At 39.1% G+C, this 21,695-nt stretch overlaps 1 protein-coding gene across 2 annotated transcripts in view; it reads left to right on the forward strand.

Annotated features, from left to right (window-relative positions):
- Nucleotides 1–16,008, forward strand: part of dgkg (diacylglycerol kinase, gamma) — a 107,628-nt gene extending 91,620 nt beyond the window's left edge. For both annotated transcript variants that reach the window (XM_084122276.1, XM_084122277.1), the window contains exons 23-25: nucleotides 10,719–10,839; nucleotides 11,646–11,706; nucleotides 13,755–16,008. In XM_084122276.1, the coding sequence (XP_083978402.1) occupies nucleotides 10,719–10,839; nucleotides 11,646–11,706; nucleotides 13,755–13,853 (281 nt within the window). In that variant the 3' untranslated portion in view covers nucleotides 13,854–16,008. The remainder of the gene's footprint in view (nucleotides 1–10,718; nucleotides 10,840–11,645; nucleotides 11,707–13,754) is intronic.
- Nucleotides 16,009–21,695: the final 5,687 nt, after the last annotated feature.

The raw sequence follows: 21,695 nt of genomic DNA on the forward strand, positions 1-21,695 counted from the left end.
TTCAACAGAACAGTATTTACTTGAAATGGTCTTTACTGTCACTTTTGATCATTTAATGCATCTTTGCTGAATGAATATATATATAAAAAAAATCTAACTGAACTTTCAATGGTAGTGTAGCCTATGTTCTAGTAAACATGCCTCATTGAAGAGTTGTAGAATTAACATACTGTACGAGATTGATCATTATGATGATAATGAGTTAAACATAAGTATAACATGAAATGAGCATGCAAAAGTTGCTTAATCACAATGCCTTTCTGCCAAAAATTAATAAATAAATTAGACAATCAAAATGTACAGGACTTCTTTTTTTTTATTTATTTTTTTTATGTTTGTATATTTCAGGAATATCTGAAATAATGAAGCAGTATTTGTGTAGTAAGCAGCATTTCCACATCTCTTATCTCAAATAGGCTCTTCCTTTTTCCTCTCTTTATTTCAGGGTCACAGAGGGACATTTTGTCCTTTCACCTGCTTCCCACACCCTTTAACTCTCCTCTTTCTTTCTCTTTATGGCTCGTACACAAGTTGCTCCACCCTTCCCACTGCGATCTTGCCGCACACTGCCTCATGTTGCTGGCTATTTCAGGGCACTGGTGCCATTCATTGTTACATCCCACAAACAAAAACACACACGTACACACACTCTGAACCTCGTAAACACAGAGCGAATGATTTGTGTTGTATTTCCTCACTCCCGTCACACATGACAGAAATAGAAGTAAAACTCTCCACCCATAGAGCATTGTGGGAACACGGTGACTCAGTGGACGAAAGGGACGCTTTCCACTGTGGCTCAGCGTCCTCGATCAGTGGCCAAAAAAGCCAATCCACGGCTTCGCTCTCGCTTTAGCAAGAGTGATGGACGTCTGAAGAGTGGCTCTCACCCCTCAGGGGTTCAAAATCATTGAAGATGTTTCTGGCCCAAGAGGCCCTTTCCCATGATCTGCGTCATGAGAGCTGTGATTGTTGGCCTGCTTTGTGAGAGGAGCTTTGTTTGTGAATGGCATGGGAACAGAGGTTGGGAGACTGGCGAGCTCTTTTGCATGCAGAACGCCAGTGAACGGAGCGCATCCGTACAGTGAGTGTGTGTGATGATGAGGAGAGCCTGAGCAGTGTGGCAGACTATCAGTAGGGCTCTCATTGAACAACACCCACCCCGATATGTGAGTCATGACAAGTCATGAAATGCTAAACAATGTAAAAATTAACACCTATCGTTCATTTGAGCTCGTCGTAAATGTCTGCCGTGGTGTGAGACTGTTTTAAGACATGTCACAATACTGACATAATGAGAACGGCTCTATTGAATAGAAGCATGGGAAGGAAGTGTGTCATGAGGAGTATGTTGTATAAATAGAGCAGGGCTGGAGCTAAAGAGAACATACTCAATAAAGAGTGCAGAAGGGGTCGCGTTCACAAAAATCGTAAGAAAAAAGTCAAAAAAAGAGAAATTCTAAGATATTTATGAGAATGTTGAGAAGAAGTGCAATTAAGGGCATTTTTCACATATTCGTTTAAGAACAATGTAATTAATTTTATCGTAGGGATAAAATGTCAGATCTTGACAGAAAAATCTTACTCATGAGTTTGCCTTTTTTAATACCGTAAATTCAAACTTTACACTGGTAAATCTAAAAGTAGGTTCATTTAATTAAAAAGGTTAGTTCACCCAAAAATTTCATTATCCCATAATTTACTCACCCTCCAGCCATCCTACATGTACAGTGGGGAGAACAAGTATTTGATACACTGCGATTTTGCAGGTTTTCCTACTTACAAAGCATGTAGAGGTCTGTAATTTTTATCATAGGTACACTTCAACTGTGAGAGACGGAATCTAAAACAAAAAAATCCAGAAAATCACATTGTATGATTTTTAAATAATTAATTAGCATTTTATTGCATGACATAAGTATTTGATCACCTACCAACCAGTAAGAATTACATCTCTCTGTTAGTTTTTCTTTAAGAAGCCCTCCTATTCTCCACTCATTACCTGTATTAACTGCACCTGTTTGAACTCGTTACCTGTATAAAAGACACCTGTCCACACACTCAATCAAACTCAATCAAACAGACTCCAACCTCTCCACAATGGCCAAGACCAGAGAGCTGTGTAAGGACATCAGGGATAAATTTGTAGACCTGCACAAGGCTGGGATGGGCTACAGGACAATAGGCAAGCAGCTTGGTGAGAAGGCAACAACTGTTGGCGCAATTATTAGAAAATGGAAGAAGTTCAAGATGACGGTCAATCTCCCTCGGTCTGGGGCAAATAGGGAAATATCGGAGGAGCTTGAGTTTGTTGCCTAGCCCTATTTGTTTGAACCGAGAGAGGCGTCTACTCTCACCTAAGCTTACGCTACTCCAACATCATCATATGACATATGCCGGAACTCGACTCTCTCATGAACTTGCGGACAAACGTTAGCGGAAGCTAGTGATTAAAGTTATAAATATGGACGTTTTTCTTACACAAGCGCATTGTTTCGCTTCAGAAGGCCTTTATTAACCCCCTGGAGTTGTATGGATTACTTTTATGATGGATGAATGTACTTTTTTGGAAGAGTCAGGATATTATTTAATATAACTCGATTGTGTTTGGCTGAAAGAAGAAAGTCATATACACCTAGGATGGCTTGAGTAAATTGTGGATGCACTGACCCTTTAACAATATATATTTGCCCATCTATTAACCCTTTTTAAGTAGCAAGCCCCTCATGATATTTTTTTTTTCAACTTAAGGTTTTCTGAGATGTGCTAATGACTTTGATTGTTACAAAAAAATTACTAGCTATATTGTGTAAGTAAAATCTTGTATTAGTATTATATGTAGCTAATGCTGAGTTCTTAAAGGGATATTCCACTTTTTTTGGAAATAGGCTCATTTTACAACTCCCCCAGAGTTAAACAGTTGAGAGTTACCGTTTTCGAATCCATTCAGCCGAACTCCGGGTCTGGCGGTACCACTTTTAGCATAGCTTAGCATAGATCATTGAATCGGACAGGACCATTAGCATCTCTCTAAAAAAAATGACCAAAGAGTTTCGATATTTTTCCTATTTAAAACTTGACTCTTCTGTAGTTACATCGTAACCGACGGAAAATGAAAAGTTGCGATTTTCTAGGCTGATATGGCCAGGAACTATACTCTCATTCCTGCGTAATAATCAATAAACTTTGCTGCCGTACCATGAGTCCAGCAGGCGTAATGATATGACACAGCGCCTGAAAATAGTCCCCAGCTCGGTAACTTCCAACGTGACCGGGACTAAGTTTGTCTAACCTATTAGACCTATTTTCAGGCACTAGAATGCTAGGAAAGTGTACATAAAGAGATCTGGAATATAGAGCAAACTCAGCATAGAGTATAAGAGCTTGATCAACAAGAATGCTAGTAAAGAGTGAATAATATCTCAGAGATGATGTTTACCAAAGAAGAGTTCTGAGAATGACATGCTAGAAAAGAGTATATAAGAATAGCTTTGCGATTGAAGATCTCAGAGATCCTAGAGAAGGGTACACAAGGAAATCTCAGGGGAAAAGTATGCAGTGAAGAGTACATAAGATGATCTTGGGAATAAAGTATGTTAGAAAGAAGTAAATAGAAAAGCTTTGGAATATAGTATGATAGCAAAGAGTGCAAAAGAAGCTCTTTCCAATGAAGTATGCAAGAGAACTGTAAAGTCGTAGTACAGGAATGCTCATTCTGAGTGAGCGTGAGTTGTAACACGGGCTGATACTGTGGACAGTGGATTGCTCTCTGTAAACACTGAGATGTGGCTCTCATGCTTTGTCCATGTGCCAAGAGACTGGCCACCCCCGCACCTCTACCACAGCTCCTGCACCCTCTCCAGCTCCTTCTGACCATCTGCCTTCTCTTCGACTTGCCCAAGACACCAAAGGGACAGCACAGGCCAGAGGGAACCAGAACGCAATAAATAATTGCTCTCCTCACCCATGTGGCATCCCACCGACCCCTCAGTTTTCTGTCTTTTGATGGGTCCTGATGCTCCTTTATAAACCGGTTTCATGGCTCTTTCTGCTGTAGGTTTAATTCCATTCATCATTTATATAGAGTTTTATTAATGGTAAGTGTCACAAAGCAGCTTTACAGGGTGCCGGGTCTCTAGTTCGGTCAGCAAGCGCAAGGTGACCGTGAACAGGAACAACTCAGGGTTAGATGAAATTTGTCATTATATGAAATGAACAGTTTGAGCTTCACATGCAGGTTCACTTTTTGTTGTTTTCTAAAATGCGAGCGAGTTTCAAAATGCCAGTGCTGAAGAGTATGCTGACCTCAGTAGTGTTCAGTGAATTATTTCAGCTGAAATTACAGGTAGCCTAACTGAAAAGGGGCTTCCACTGAAGTAAATGGCAGTGATCAACTAAACTTAGTCCCTTTCTACAGTGTGGATCATGTCATTTGTTATTAGATCACTGTCGTTTGTTCTATACTTCCAACACGACCCTGCTTAGCCAGGACTTAATATCCTCCACACAATGCATTCTGACACGGTTACATAAGAAGGCGTTTGTGAGCTATTCTTAGCGCTGCCTCACTGTGATGCGCTGCCTGGAATAAGAAAGCCCAGACCTGACAGAGCGGGAAACATTCGTGTCGTGAGGAAAATAAGGCTCCCGTCAATTTTTTCCCCTCCCTCTCTTTATTATTATTTTATTGCTGCTTTTGGGGCAACGAACAAGAGGCTGTGTGTTTGATAATAATACGTTTGTTCCACAAAACAAAAGGCTGACAGTAAATACACAGTTGGATATAGCATACAGCATATGTGAATATATTATTACTCGTCTTTTTACAGTGATTTACAGAATTTTTCATAATAACTGGTTGACTATATTATTCTGCAAAAAAATGGGGAAAAAAATATTTATTTGGATATTTAATTGTTTATGCTCATTATCCTTATTATATTTAGATTCATCTAACGCTTAAAGTTCATCTTTAAAAAACACTAAGACCGTGTGTCCACCAAAGCGTTTTTCCAGAGACTAGCATTTTTCCAACTGTTTTCAGTGGGAGTGCCACATTTTCAAAACGGTAGCAGCGTAACGAGACGCTGAGTGTCTACTTCACGTTTTACCGGTCGCCGAGAGTTGAAGAATGTTCAATTTTGGTTAAAACGCAGCGCTCATCACTGTCATTTTTTACCCAGCTGTCCAATCACAATGGAGGAGGGGCGGGACAAATACCACATTGACCAACCGCCACATTCTGCTTGTACAACGTCAACAGATGACAACAACAAGGATAATAGAGAGCCTAAGTCCCTCCCCTTCCGGTGGACCACCATGGGACCTTATTTTGGAAAAATATTGTATGGTAGTCAATGGCGAGAGACAACAAATATTTTGATCTCGTTTGAATTGTGCCCTGCGACTTTCTTGACTTTAAAATGTATCTTTTAAATTGACAAACATCATATGTGTAATTCAGGGCACAGTTCAGACGGAATAAAAAGATAAGTTGTCTCTCGCCATTGACTACCATACATATTTTTTCCGAAATAAGGTCCCATGAGCCGGAAGCGGAGGGGAGGGACTTAGGCTCTCTATAACGGAACAAAATAATTTAAAACAAGAGCCAGAGCAAATAATTTACATTGTGTCAACATTTTTATATAGAAACAGCACAGAAACAAAATATGTGCGAAATGAGAAACACTTCAGTGTAAATTCCATATATAGCAAAGCGTCTCAACTGAAAAAAAAAAAAAAACGCTCTCAAGCGCCCACAACTAGGCATTTCAGCTGGCTAAATACGCTTTGGTGACACACGGCCTAATAATTTAAAAACACACTGAAATGCATGAACATCCATTGTTCATACTGTAATTTACAACATTGTAATGCATAAATTAATTTGTTGCATTTAAAACAACTGACCTATTTTTTAGTCAAATTTTAGTTTCTACTGTTTTATTTGTTTATTTTATTAGACAATTTATTTAGACAAAATAGAACAGTAAATAATAGATATTTATATCAGCTTATCCGTATCGGGCAGACTTTTAATATCACTGCATCCCTAGATAGCATATTTAAATGATCCAAAAATGTTTAATAAATACACGAGAGACCAGGAATGCATAGAATTTAGTCAATGTCGACTATTTGAATTTTGCAGAAAATTGGCAAATTAGCATTCTCAGAGTTCTGCAGACACAGAGTCCATGTAGATGTGTGTGAGGGTGAATATTGTTGCAGTTTTAGGTGTTAGGGAGCCGTTTGTCACTCACGTCATTTCATATCGTGAGTGCTGAAGTCCTAATCTGCCCTCTTTACCTCCTTCTTTTCTTCTTATAGCTCTCAATCCTATTATTCTTTCTGGGAAAACTCATGAGATGTATAGAGCTCACAATGCATCGAGATCTTTGACATGCTTGTCAAATAGTAGCATTGTGGAGGTGGATAAAGGATAGCAGGCACGGATTTCTCTGTTGGGGCACTTCATAGCCCTCCATGCGAAGCCTACGGTTTGTTCACCTCTCAGCAGACCTCTCCTGTCTGACCTTTCAGAGGAGGAGAGTCACAACATCCCCCAGCAATGCTGCACAGTCAGGCAGGTTCAGACCTCTCCACTTCTCATCAATCAATAAACACTTTATAAACACTGGCAGGCAGCTTTTTCTCTTCAGCCAGGTCATGACTCAACAAAAGAGATTCACAGGTCATACCACATGCTGAAAACTATTGCATGGCAGTATTCAGAGCCTTGGGACACAAAAACCATTTAAAGACTAGTTTTTGCTAAAAATGTAAAATTATTGATAAAATTTGGAGAATTTGCTATGAGTCAAAATCTGCTAAGGGGTAATAATGGGATGGCCGTCTTATTTTTCACTATTATTTACAACAGGATCTGAATTTTAATTGGTTTAAAAAAATATTTAGTTATAAGATACAATAAAAACAACTTTGTGCATCAAAACCACTCAATGGAGAAAATGGCGGCCTGTGCAGCTTCATAATGCTGTCTGTCAGAGAAGATAGCATGCATAATACATAATGCACGTGAATATAAATTTGTTCTTCACTTGCTGAAATTGAATCGGAACAATCAAGGAACTGAGTGAAATACTTCACACTGCATGCTAAAGAGAATAAACGCCGATCCAACTGAAAAAATCGTTCAACATGTTAGTTTTTGACGGACATTTTTTTGTGCTCAAACTACGCATTCTGTTTCTGATATTCCTGATTTGAATATTTTCAATAATTTTCTTTTCTTGGATCTTTTTTTTATAATTTTGGCAATAGATGAACTATTAAATAAGTGATTAAAGAAGTAGTCCAATTTGACTCTCATATGCTGATGTAATATATTATAAACTTGACAGGTGATTTTTATAGAATGTAGTTTGATCACTATCTTTTTTAAAAGATTAAGGCAGTTATCAAAGTTTGGTAAAATGTTGTTTAATTTTTTTTTTAAAAAGATAACACATTTTTACATGATTTATTAAATTGAATTTTCTCTTAGCAGATTTTGACTCATATGTTGTCCTCTGCTCAATGAAATGTACAGGGTGAAGTTTCTCACAGAAGTCCTTGTTGAGCGAGTAGGCGTTCCTGGAGTGTACTAAGCACAGTTTAGAAGTTGGCCATGTTCACCGAGGACAAGTTTTGTGATATGTGCCGTGAAATTTGCTCTGTGAAATATTTAAACTTGACAATGACTCACTAACTTGCTCCCTGCGTAAATGCAATATTCACAGCTGCTGAATTTATTATCTGAACCTACAGTATCAGTAACACCGAAATCAGGGACGGATTTTTCCCATTTCAACGTGTAGTTTGTACTGGTTTCAAGAGACCTGACCTTTATATTAAAATGTTTCAAATGTCTGGGTTAATTCTGGATTTTACTGTTAACAGACAGCAGATTTTTTTTCTGAAACAGAATTTGTACTTACTGCATGACTATTGATTGCAGTTTACAATATATTAAATTTGTTAACATTAGTTAATGCATACAATTTCATGAAATAACAGTGATAATAGCATATTCATACATTAACATTAACCTATAGAAATGCTGTAAAAGTTTTTGTTTATTGTTTGTTCATATATACGTACTGTATACATTTAGTTTTGCCAAAATAAAATTAGTATTCTTAATATTTTGACCTTTCATTGTAACCAAAAGTCAAACACTATCCATTTTGGATGGTATTTCTGTCTGGTCAGCATCGGGTGTGATGTTCTCTGGAGCTCAAACTTGCATCATTGTTCTTGCGCAAGTCTCTATCTAGGACAAGAATAAGCCAGGCGACAGTTTCCTGCCGGGTTGCAAAAGTGTGACATTGTGAAATTATTAACAATGTTTACAGTGTGTTAAACTGCATATAGCCTCATCTAAACACACCATCACTGCATGTCTGGACTCTGCAGCTGTGCTTTTAAGTGCATGTCACACATTAGAGACCTTTTGGTTAATAGTCTGGATGAGCTTTTTTATAGGCGGACCCAACATGAGTAAAATTGGAACATCTCTTTGACTGATCGCTCCGTATGGTGAATATTTGGCTTGAACTTATGATGAATTCTGGGTTGTGTGGATGTTATGCACTGTTACACTGAACAGATAGCTAGAGCTTTCACTGATTAGCCAGGAATGTGGGTCAAATTTGGGGAATGGATGGAGTGTGAAAGAGAAGAGGGATTTGTACTACATGGTCTTTTGGACTGCTGATGGGTAGTAGCATAGAGTGCCTCATTTGCTTGAATGATTTCTCAGTCTTATAGCATTAGTAAACTCTCGTTTTAATCGCTTCTAATTTGCAAATGAACACAGGACATGGTTCTCAGAACATGTCAGAATTAAAGTTTTGTGGCTTTTCGTCCATATCTTTAGCACAATTTGGGCTTCCCCAGATTGTCACACTTTTTACAATGGAACCCATATGTTCCAGCAAGAACTCTAATCACTGGCAAAAGTTTAGGGAAAGACTATTTGAAATAAAGGTGAAATTAAATTTAAATAAAAATTAGATGGAAAAACTAAAAGAAAATTAGAAATGTTGCCTTGGAAACTTAATAAGTTGAAGCACTAAACTAACTAAATGGAAAGCTTAAACTGAATTAAAACTAAACTTGAAATGAAAATAAATTACAACTAAATAGTAGTAATTAAAAAGTACAAAAGTACAAAAGTTACTAAAACAAAATGACTAAAAATGCAACTATGAAATATAAATATAAAATAAAAGCTAATTCAAAATATTAATATAAACTATAATAGTTATAAATATATAAATAAATGACCCAGGAGGCTTTTTTTGAAATAAAGAGGCTTTTATAAATCACTCATTTAGTGTGCCTGATTCTCCTACTCTGCAACAGACATATAATCATTCCCTCGTGTGTGCGTGTGTGTGTGTGTGTGTGTGTGTGTGTGTGTGTGTGTGTGTGTGTGTGTGTGTGTGTGTGTGTGTGTGTGTGTGTGTGTGTGTGTGTGTGTGTGTGTGTGTGTGTGTGTGTGTCCGTGCATATGGGACACTTGCTGCCATGACCCTAGTGTGTGAGAGAGAAAGTTAATGAGTGAGTAAGACCTTAATGAGTGAGTAAGACCTCAATGTCTTTTCCCCTAGTTCTATGCTCATTTTCTATGCTTATTTCTCATACTTCCACCTAAATGCAGTTTTACTTTCCAATTAGAGTTTGCTATTGATATGTTTTTTTAAGATGCTATTTAGATATTTCTATATGATTCTCCTGTTCTTCCTTTCCTATAAGAAAGTAAATTATATCTCTAGTATCTTTAATATCACAGTTGTTTTCCTAGACAGCAATGAGAGATCACTTCTAATGAATTGAGTCTTTTCCCCTACATCTTGGTTCTCATATTGTTTGCAGTGAGAAAAATACCCCAGTATTCTCAGAATAGGTCTCCTTTGGAGTTTCAGGGGAGATCTTAGATATCGTGACATTTTGGTCATATTCTCACCTTCATGTCGTTCCAAACCCGTAAGACTTTTGTTCATCCTCAAATCACAAATGAAGATATTTTTTATAAATCCTGAGAAATTTATATTCCTCTATTAAAAGTTCATGAAACCTAAACTTTTGTTCATAAAGTTCATTAAGGGAACGAATATGAAATCCACATGAATTGAGTCCTCTGAGGAGAAAAAATTGCTTTATATGATGAACAGATTTCATTTAAGCTTTTTTTTCACATATAAACACTGATCAACACACATACATAGAGCACATCAAATATAGTAAACAGAAGCTCAAACGTGCTTGACGTACAAGAAGCAAAGTGGTTTGTTCCTGTGCGTCAATGAAATATGCTTGAGGGTTTTATGTTTGTTGGTTTTGTTTGTTTTGACCTTATTTGCTGTGCTCTATGTATGTTCAGTGATCAATGTTTATATGTGAACATAACAGGTTTGGAATGACATAAGGATGAGTAAACGATGACAGAATTAAAATGTTTGGGTGAACTAACCCTTTAATGATGTCACAAACTGTGCTGCAATCAAAAGGTTTCATTATGAACTCAGTTATTTCACATCAAATTCTTTGAAGACCAAATTATCTGAGTCATGCCATCCATATTAACTAATAATAAATCACTGTATCCCTAAATATTGAGAAAGATCTCACCACCTGATCTGAGAAAACGTTGATACTTAAATGAAACCGTTAAGAATCTATCTGTCTGTTCCTCTCCGGCTAAACAGATCTGAGTGATCAGCTTCTGGAGGTGGTGGGTTTGGAGGGAGCCATCGAGATGGGTCAGATATACACGGGTCTCAAGAGTGCTGGGCGGCGCCTTGCACAGTGTTCCAGTGTCACCATCAGGTCAGTAGTTCATGCCCGTCCACATACACATTGACTAAGAGTTCAGTATTTGTCCAACTCATTGACAAACACTCTGACTTCTCGTGTCCATGACTCTGAAACGTCTCTCTATTCCCCCTCCCCCTCAGCAGGACGTCCTATCTTGGCCAGTGCGGCTAGTAAATCAGACCTTTGACCCGCTGTCACTCGCTTTGCCAACAGCTCTAACATTCTGGACTGCTCGTACTGATGAATAATGATGTTTGTAGCATGTCTAAACACACACACTGCTCAGTCCTGACGTATGCTAATGAACCAGTGGAGACTCATCACGTCTGAGGTGCTAGTTCACAAGTTTGTGTTGCCCGGCATGCTACGCTCCATTAAGCACTCATAATGACCTCAACAGTTAGTGCTGAATTGAAGCGAGGTGGTTATTCACAATTTTCACTGCTGTTTCCTCACCTGTACACAGGATAGTCTGCCTATGGCGTAATACTTTCCGTAATCTGCATTAATAGGGCATTCATCATTGTCATTCTCCCATGCTGTGTTGTTTTAACTCGTAGTGGCCCTGCTGAAAAGACTAAACTAACTTTTTGTAACTGTGTGCATATGGAGATGGAGGTGCTGAACTGTGTGAGTGTGTTAGTTTAGAGAGTAAGGGGCCTGGCTGGGAATGGGGCTGTGGGAACAAAGAGCACAGTGTTCAGAGCCGTCCAGGAAAAGTGTTGTATAGGAGCCTCGTGCCCGCGGTCTGCCTGGTCAATGACCTGACCCGTAACAGCTCTGTCTTTCTTTCTCTGTTCTTGTCTCTATGTCCGCAGGACGTCCCGGCTGCTGCCCATGCAGATCGATGGAGAACCGTGGATGCAGCCTCCATGCACGGTCAGCTCATTTGATTTTGCTTTCATTTACAGTTTTATTTGAATGTCTGAAACACACTCTTTCATGACCCATACCAGACAATTTTTCTGACACATTATGACACTACATTATTCATTTCTGTGGGCAAAATCCAGTCATTTCGATAGGAATCCAAACAATCGGGGCAAAAGATTTCCCCACACAGATTTTTCAACGAGTTTTAAAACGAGTCATGCAGATTCGCCACACTGACCAACAGAAATCTTCTTGGTTTGAAAGTGACTTCTCTGTTACTTGTCTAGTTAACACTGGGAAGGACAAGATACCAGTTTTGTTCTCTATTTTAAATCAGGGTTCACCAATCTCGGTCCTGGAGGGCCGCTGTCCTGCAGAGTTTAGCTCCAACACACCTGTTTGAAAGTTTCTAGTATGCCTAGTGAGACCTTGATTAGCTGGTTCAGGTGTGTTTAATTGGGGTTGGAGCTAAACTCTGCAGGACAGCGGCCCTCCAGGACCGAGATTGGTGAACCCTGTTTTAAATATGCAAACTATACATCGCACAATTTGAACCTGAATGTACATGAATGTTAAACTGAAAGTACTCCAGACCAACTTTTCAAGAGGGATTGGGTGTAGATGTTAGGTTTTAGATCAACTAAATGACCTGAAATATGACATCAAATGGTAAAGGCTCCGATACTTCAAGCGAAATCGAAAAACGAACTGCTATGACGTAATTTCAAACAAAATCAGGCCGAAACGAAGTTCATCTTGGGAGTTCGAAACAGCTTACCAAAGCGAACTTCCCGGAAAAGTTTGCTCCGGCTGCTGTAGGAAGGTGTGCACAGAGGCTCCGCCTTCTTTCACGTGAAAATCTTTTCTGGTTTATTTGGCCTGTGCAGTCGGTCGAGGTCAGACGTCTGTGAGTGAAAACATGAACACAGTGGAGAGCTGCTTTATAGTAGAAAATTGCAGTTGTACTTCTGATAAAATGAGACACTGGCACTGTTTTTTGTGTTTAATATGATAAAGCTGCTTGATTTTAAGCTATCTAGTGTATAAAGTGATATATAAATAAACATGACGTGAATTCAGTGGAGTGCTGTAGAGCTCATGCAAACACAACCACATTGCTATAATCAGAAGCTTTTCTAATGCTTTATTAAAAGGATTGCAGTTTTCTCAATTTTGTTGTGTGTGCATTTTATTGCGAGGAAAGCGTGCCGCACATATTTACATATTCATCGAACCATCCCTCTCAGCAGTGTTGGCAGTGTCAGATGTTCGATAACAGTATATTGTTGCTCACGTATTTCAAACTTTGTTTTACCTCTAAACGAAGAACGAAAAATAACTTTGCCGTGAGTATATCGGGGCCTTAAGAGTTTACTACTTGTTTTTTTTCACACACCTTGTTGGTTCTTTGAAGTTGCACCAGAATAACTCTACAATAAACACAAAACATATTCTGAAAGAGACCACAGTATCTGTCTACTCTTAAAGTTCACAAGAGCCTCTGATGCAATGTGAAGTCAGATCCACCCAAAGCTCAATGATAGGTGTCAATTCAGAGTAGAACCTTTTCTCCATCTCAGAAAATTGCCTCCTCCGATCTGTTGCAGCTTTGTACATTCAACCATCGCAGCGAGCAGACTGTTAATTAAAACACTGTCATGTCACACCCTGTCATTGACTGATTATGTCATTAAAAGAGGGGAATAAACATGTAGCTTTCCATCTGCACATAGCGCCAACACAATGTCCTCCGCTATATATACATCTCTGTCAGCGCAAGCGCTATAAAAAAGTGTGCCGCTGTGCTTTTAGTCCTCTCTAATTTGCTCAACTGTGCAGAGGGGAATATGGGATGTTATTTCAGTTTCAAGGTCAGCTCTCACGTTCTCAAATTTGTGCCTGTTAATTTGGACATGTGTGATTTATGTCAGCTCATTTGCTGAATGTGAATGAGACAACTGCTTAAAACTTTGAGTGATTAACAACCAGAAGGATTTAGCCAACTGTTCAGATTTGGTTGTTTTCGGAGAGTAATCTTTCCTTCTTTCCTGCAGATACGGATCACGCATAAGAACCAGGTGCCTATGCTGCTGGGACCGCCACAGAAAACTCCCTTCTTCTTCTTCAAGAAGCGCAACAGAAGTCGGGACTAAATGTGGGACTGCAAAAATCAGCCACTCTTCTACAATCATACAAACACACTCAAGCATCTCCACCTTCCTCAGCCTCTTCTTTGTCTTTGGCTAGTGGGACCCAAAGAGAAGAGACTTTTCAAACACTTTTGTGGAACAAACCAATATAAATACAGCACTGTAATGGGCCTCAAATGGACTCCATCTCTCAACACAGCCTGGCTGAACCAGTTAAACAGACCTTGTCATGACCACTGTGTCTTATCATCCAGAACGTCTTATCACAGGCTCGTGACCTGTAAGCTATGACTCAATTCCAACCAAATTCCCCCTACCAGTAGGCCACTGCCTTGGGATCACACTGTGTGCCCTCTCCCTCCTCTTGAGACGGCTCATCAGAAGATACTGCCAATTTCCAAGAGAAAAAGAGAGAGAGGCAGGACCAGAAGAGCAAAAGACTCACCCAGTAAATGGACAAGAAGTGTGTTCAAGTGAAAAGAGAAGGAGAGCGAGACACCCTGGCACAATAATGTTCTTCACATGACAGTTGGTGGTGCACATATGGACGTCACTGGGCCCTGGCTTAGCCTAACAGGACCAGGGAACAAACTTTCCTCCTAAAGGAGCTTACTGAATTATACATCAGTGCATGCAAAGCACTCATTCCAGTGCCTCTCTAAGGCCCTACAACATGCCACCACTAAAGAGATGAAACGGCAAACTCATCCATTATGAAGATGTTTATGGGGGTCTGCTGATAGGGATAGGTTAGACTGGCCTGAAAGAGATGTAACATTTCAGCTTCTGTAGTTTGCCCCGGGCATTTTTGGTGTTCGCCCTCAGGCCGCAAAACTGACCAGTGCAAGTTGTTACAGTTAGCTGGATGTTTATTTAATCCTATACTCCCCTCTAAAACGACAGTGCTAGTGCTCAGTGTTGAGAATGGACCTGTAGTCTTTAAAAAAAGAAAACCCTCAGAAAAGAGAATGTGTACTAAAACAGTTTTACCAATTATCGTTTATTAGCAAAGTGGCAATTTGTGCAATCATTTTATTATATTTTTAAGCCAAATCAAAAATATTGTGCCATTAAATTTAGGGGAAGATTCCATTTGATTTTCATTGAAATACCCTGCTGATAAAAAACATCTTACACCAGCCTATGCTGGTTTGCCTGTCTGTTGGCTGGTTTTAGAGGGGTTTTGGGCATTTTTCAAATGGTCAGGCTGGGAGACTAGCAGGTTACCCAGCTAGACAAAATGAAGACCAACTTAGCCTATTCACACCAACACAAACATTTGGCATGAACATTTCTGCATTTGTTTTGTTTGTTTAAACCAGAAAAATGGCAGACCAGGAGATTGAAAATGCAACTTCACTCTCTAACAGTAGGTGGCGCTTACAGCAGGTGGCACTTACAGCAAAGAAGAAAGTCTGTAGTTTTATGTAACAGTAGTGGCTCTGCAAATGTGACCTAAAGCACAAATCTTATTGTTTGGTTTCTTCATACTGCTATGGATTAGAACACCACTTTGTAGAAAAAATCTGTTGCATTAATGGCATGCAATTGTTTGTATTGGTCTGAACAGCTGCAATAACAGTCGTTCATTCAATTGAAATGTTTATCGCACTGAATTTTCGCACCAAATATTCGTCTTGGCGTGAGCTAAGACCAGCAAACCAGTTTACGCACTTTTATGCAGGTTTTATCAGCAAGGTATGATTTGAATTCAGTTATTTACAAATGGTAGCCTAGAAATATAGACGCACCCTAGCGGCAGCAAATTTTATTTGCAGCCAGGGTGGTCTAGCAACTCTCCTTTGGCTTTCGAGCTGGAAAAAACAAACTCTAGTCAGGCCAATCACATTGTGTATAGAGTCGGCGGGCGGGCTTAACAGAATGACGACAGAGTTGCGACGGTTCCCTGCTACTTGAAAACATAGAATGGCTGCTGCTGCTGGCGAACAGTGGTCTTTCGAATCGGCTTTGGCCGTGACTCTGGAGGACTTGGAGTTAAGCTTTTCTTTGAGAAAAGAACAAAGAACGGCACTTAAGTCATTCTTAAAAAAGGAAGTAGTAGGAACCCCTTGGATTGAGCCCTGTCAATGGCGTGTTCCCAGACCCAACATCTTGATGTGGGTCTGGCTTGCCAGGCTATACAAATGGAACAATAAGGAAAAAATGGTAATGCTTTATGACTTTAAGGGTCAATTCATTAACATTAGTTAATGCATTAGATGTCAAGAACTAACAATGACGATGCATTTACAGCATTTAGTAATCTAGTTTAACCCTAATTTATACTGTTGTTCATTGTTGTATATTCAGAATATATTAAATAATATTCATTTACACAGCCTAAATGTTAAAAAATCTATGAATATGTAGAAATTAGCATTGACCAAGATTATTAAATGCTGTAAAAGTATTATTAATTGTTTGTTTATGATCGCAAACACATTAACGAATGTTAAGAAATTGAATCATATTATGAGGTGTTACAAAAATAAGAATTTAAATAAAATTTCTATGTATTTCTGAGACAGTCTCCACTGTAGCTTACAGCATACCTTTAGAGACGGGCTGAAATCGATTGAGCGCTGGTATTAACACTGAATCCTCTGGTCCTCGTCTGTCACAACAAGCTACTGCAGTGGGGTTTGATTTACTGCTGCATGGACAGAGCCTAAATTTAACTTCCTATTTCAGGGAGTGAAACACTATTCCTAAATGCAGCATGAAAACATCAGTTCACAATTTCAGGTCGACAGTTAAACGGGTGTGATAGCGATCCAGATGAATGAAAAGATCGTAAGTTACTTACCATTACTGTCAACAACAGTGACTTCAAGATCCAAAAAATCTTTTAGCCCTTCTGAGAAGGCCTGTGAAGAGTATTTAACCTAAAGATGCCCACTATGTATCAGTATTTGTATAATCCAAGAGCCTTGTGTGCATATATATGAATGTGTTTAAAGGTATAACTTAATATAGTATCAGAGATTAGCAGTGACACCTAATGGGTCACATGATTGACTGTAGCCATCAGGCAGATGTGCCTGATATAGATCAACATGCAGTGATCATCAGATGTTTTAGCGGTGTGCCGTAGGGTCTAAAGGTCTGTGTTGGAACTGTATATATGTTTCACCAATACAGAACTGGGGTCAGATTGACTTAAAGTTCAGGTGTGGGCTTTGGAAACTGAGCTCTTACCAGGGTTAGCAGGTTAATGTTCCCTTTAAAGAACACTGAACCGCAGAAGCTACGCCAGTGTCCTAAAAAAAGCGAATCTCTCCATATGACCACAGAACTGACATCCACCTCCAGTCGATGGCTTTATCATAGAAGTGAATGTTGGATTCGGCTAATAGAGCCCCATTGTTTCTGTGGTCATTGGACAGATGGTTTATCCAGTGTGACAGCCTGGTGTTTAAAGAACGGCGGTTTGGTTACGAGTGCATGTTTACAACTACTTTTCATTTTACAGTTTAGAATGATTTTAAACAGTCATGTATATATAGATATTGTTTATATTTTCTCTAAAGTTTAACCACCGCATGCCTGCTGAAACAAAGACAAAGACGTCTGCTTGAAGAGAGACCACGCTGATTGTTGCTACCTTATTAGTTTCACATTATTATATTTTGGACCCTATCCAAGCCCCTTGTATCTATCCACTGTACTTTTCCTTGATCTGTTAGTAGCATGTTCAAGTACCTCTGTGGCGGTTCTTTGTTCTGTTTTGTATTTTGTAGACTGAGGTTTGGCGCCAATATATGCTGATCAATGGGCAACTGATGAATGTCACCTGAAATGCCATTTCTAAATCGTACCAATGTCCCCTTCTGTCTCATTTCTGTGAATAACTGATAGCCTTAACTTAGCGATACAAAATAGCATTTTGCCTGGAGCAAAGAATTTTGCAATACAAGTCACTGAAAAATCAACCAAATGAAGAAAAAAAAGAGAGGTCAACATCTGTTTTTGCTGTGTTGCAATAACTCATTTTTGTTAGTGTCATCACACTGACTTACTCGCTCTCAGAGAAGGGAGGTGATAGAGCGATGTCCTGCACATCACAAAGGAGCTTCATGACCTCTGGCACCACATACGTCTTCATTTGTGGACTGACTGACTTTTATCTATTATTTTTAGCCGTCCTAAAACTGTGATTGCTCAATCTGCCCATCACTGTCTCTTTTCTCAAAACAATAATCCAATTTTATCTGTCAAAACCGTGCTGCCTCTTGCAGGGTTGTGCTCTATTCAGAACTGAATAGAGAATGCCTTTTAAATTCTAATTAAATGGAGGATGCAGAATTGCATATCGAATGTGAATGTAAGAAAGCAGAATTATGAATTTAAAATGAATTGAAATTCAAAGAAGTTCATATAATTGTCATTTTTAAACAAAAAATCCTTATTTTAAAGTTTTGCAAAGATGTCTTCAAGTTTGAGGGGCTGGACAGAGAGAACGATTGATTGATTGATTGATTGATTGATTGATTGATTGATTGATTCATTGATTCATTGATTCATTGATTGATTGATTGATTGATTGATTGATTGATTGATTGATTGATTGATTGATTGATTGATTGATTTTCCAGGGTGCTTTACCTGTGTCGAATTTCTTTGAATTACAATGCATTAAATTACTATTACTGTTATTCCAATTAAAATGCATGAAGGACATGGGCAATTCTATTCAAATTCCACCCCATGAGTTGAAAAGGAGCTGATTCTTCAGCTTAGTTTTGCCCAAACCTGGACCCTTGAGATTTTTAAGGACGTTGAACCAGAATCCGGGACTCAAATATGATCTTCTAAGCATCATGTTGCCCTCTAACAGTGAGAACCAAACAGATGCTCTCTCTTTCTCTGCTCATCTTACCAGTCTCTTAGAGACAGTATGGCTTATCTCAGTGTAGCTCTATTCTTAGCTGGGACAGTTGAACAGTATTGAGCAGCACTGATGCAGTAGAGCCCATATCAACTCTGAATGTGTTGTTCTACATGTGTGTTAACTCACTGTCTTATTCCTGCCTTAGGGTTAATGTGGTTTGTAGCAAGTTCATCTGTGTGGTTGGCAACAAAGTTCAAGGACAGGAGTCCTGCAGGGTGAGATGGGGTTAAAGGGTGAATCTTGCCCTTGACAGACCCACAGAGTTACTCTGTTTCTTGTAAGCTGTTGGCATCCATGTTAATGGACAAAAGAGTTTTATTTAATAAACAGAGAGACTGAAGATCTGTGTCTGGTGTTGGTCTTTGGGTGGCTCGATTGGAATGCTTTCTCACATTCGGCAATGGCGCCGACACAATCCTCTACTTAACGTGATTGAATTTCAGTTCACACAATAAATCACAGATTTCTGTGCTCCTGCACTGATGATATGAGGTTCTCGGGAGAAATACTGTGAGCCTTAAGTGCTGTACTTAAGATCCACTGACTTCAGTCCTCATGTCAGCATAGTTTCACACTTGTTTCCATCTCTCAAACAACACCTTCAGTCATGATTACAGAAGAGTTTAAATCTTACCATGTTATAATTTCAAGAAATTGACAGCTTTTTTTAATCAATCTTTCCCAAGTAATGGCTGTGTTATTCTCCCATTATATGCACAGCACTGCTGACCCTGCACACTGAAGTGAGAATCTGACTAGATTGTGTGACTTCATTCTCAGACAATTGTACCTTTATGAGTACAATAGCTTGTCATTGGGGCAGTACCCTCAAAAAGTACTAAATGCATGCTTTAGGTATTGATAAGGTACAAAGATGTGTCTTTGGAAGGTATCGCCCCTGTGACAATGTTATTGTATGTTGATAACCAAACAATAAATCCTCCACTTGTCAGGTTTCATGAAATACATTAATGTCCCGCTTCACTACAAATTGAGCTCAACATTATGCTACACTCTTAAAAAGAAAGGGTTCCGGAAAGGGGTTTTCTTAGCAATGCCATAAAGAACTATCTTGGGTTCCCCAAATAACCTTTCAGTAAAGGTTCTTAAAATAATTCTTACAATCTTAAAAATAAAGGTTCTTTATTGGCATTGATGGTTCCATGAAGAATCTTTAACATCCATGAAACCTTTCTCAAAAGGTTCTTTATGATGGAAAAGGGTCTTTAGATTATTTAAAATGTTCGTCACTAATAAAAAAAGTGGTTCTTCTACTGTTCACTGAAAGGTTCTTTGGGGAACAAAAAATGATTATGAAAACACTATTTGTGGCATAATGTTGATCACTACAAACGTGTTTCCATTTCCTGTTTTATAAAAAAATCCATTGACGCTAACTGAAATCCTCTAAAAACTGGCCCATTTGCTTCCATTGTGCCTGACTGTAACCTAGGGGTTTTTTTTGTGTGTGTCTCTTTTAAAGAAAAAAAGGGGGAAATTAATTTGATAGATTATTAATGGAAAAATATACAGTGCAGTGCAAATACAGTAAAAAATGGTTTTAAGCCAGTTATTCATTTCTTTTGCTGTAGTAGGAAATATCAGGTTTCATTTCAAAACATTTCTTTTGCCATTAATTGTAATAATCGAGTGAAATTTTTGTATGCACAAGGAGTCTGACACCAGCCGGTCTGCTCCACACAGAGATCTGATCTCACCATCATCGAGAAACAGAAAAAACATGAAGAAACAGAAAAAACTGAGACAGAGTAAATCCAGAACAACTGCGGCAACATTTCCAAGACACTTGAAGAAACTAACCATCACAACCCTTGCAGTGCCATTTACAGTCTCCGATGGATGCCCTATGAGGCTGTATATGACTGTTTGTTTTTGTCAGGCAGCCCTGTGGCCTCTGTGATTGTAAATACAGCCCTGTTAGAAGAAAAATGCAGATGACAAAACAAGAAGCTGTGAGCTGGGACGAAGCCTACGCTTCTTGGATGTGCGGAGATAATGAGGCAGGAATTATCTCTCCATGAACTATTAATAGTCATCAAGTCCCATCATGTCTCTCTTTGGGAGAGCACCAGTGGCCTAAGGCTGCGTTATCCTTCATTCCACTTTATTAACTGCCTGTGTCAGGCAGATTTTACAGAGTGCATTCCTTTATTCAGGACTCGCCAATCATATTACATGGGTCACATACAAGATTATGGTTTAAACTTTTCAATTTTTCTTTGTTACATATGATGCAGGTGTAGGGATCAGATTTGCTGCTCTCTCTGTCACTATTTTCATGTGCAGTACATCTCCTTCCATGGATTAGCCCACATTTCCAGAGAGGGGCAGGCTGCCAGAACTGTCACACTGGCCCAGTCATGGGCACAAATAAGCCCTTCTGATGAGCTGAGCCTCTCTGCGTATCACAGTGAGTGAGAGCGGATCACTTTAATATTCGTCCCTTAAAAATGTAACATATCAAAGAGAGAGGTGTGCTGCTGTGCCACTGATTCCAGTGTCACCACCACTCTGGATTTAGGAAGCAGAATGAAAATACAATATGCTCTTGGCCACCCCCTTCCTCCCACCACCCACCACATTAGTGAAAGGTGCTATAAAAAGGAGACCCTGGCAGCTCAAGCAGCGTCAAGCAGGAGAAACAATGACACCAGTAACTGCATATGCACATCTCTTTCATGCTATCATTGTCCTTCTGTGAAAGTGGGCTCTGCTCGAAAGCCAGAAGGATTTTAAAGATTATCCTACTCAGACTTGACATGCACATGAATTTCTCTCCCTCTCTTTTTCACAGAAACCACTTTGTTAAATATAGATTCTAGGACATCTGGCCTTGACCACAATAATACATTGTAAATCCCTTGCACATCACAAGATTGCGCAGTTCATTGTGATACCACTGTAGCAGGTGATAAATAATAATAATAATGCAC

The sequence above is a fragment of the Abramis brama genome (genome assembly GCF_963993115.1).
Source record: "Abramis brama genome assembly, chromosome: 8".
Classification (NCBI taxonomy): Eukaryota; Metazoa; Chordata; class Actinopteri; order Cypriniformes; family Leuciscidae; genus Abramis; species Abramis brama.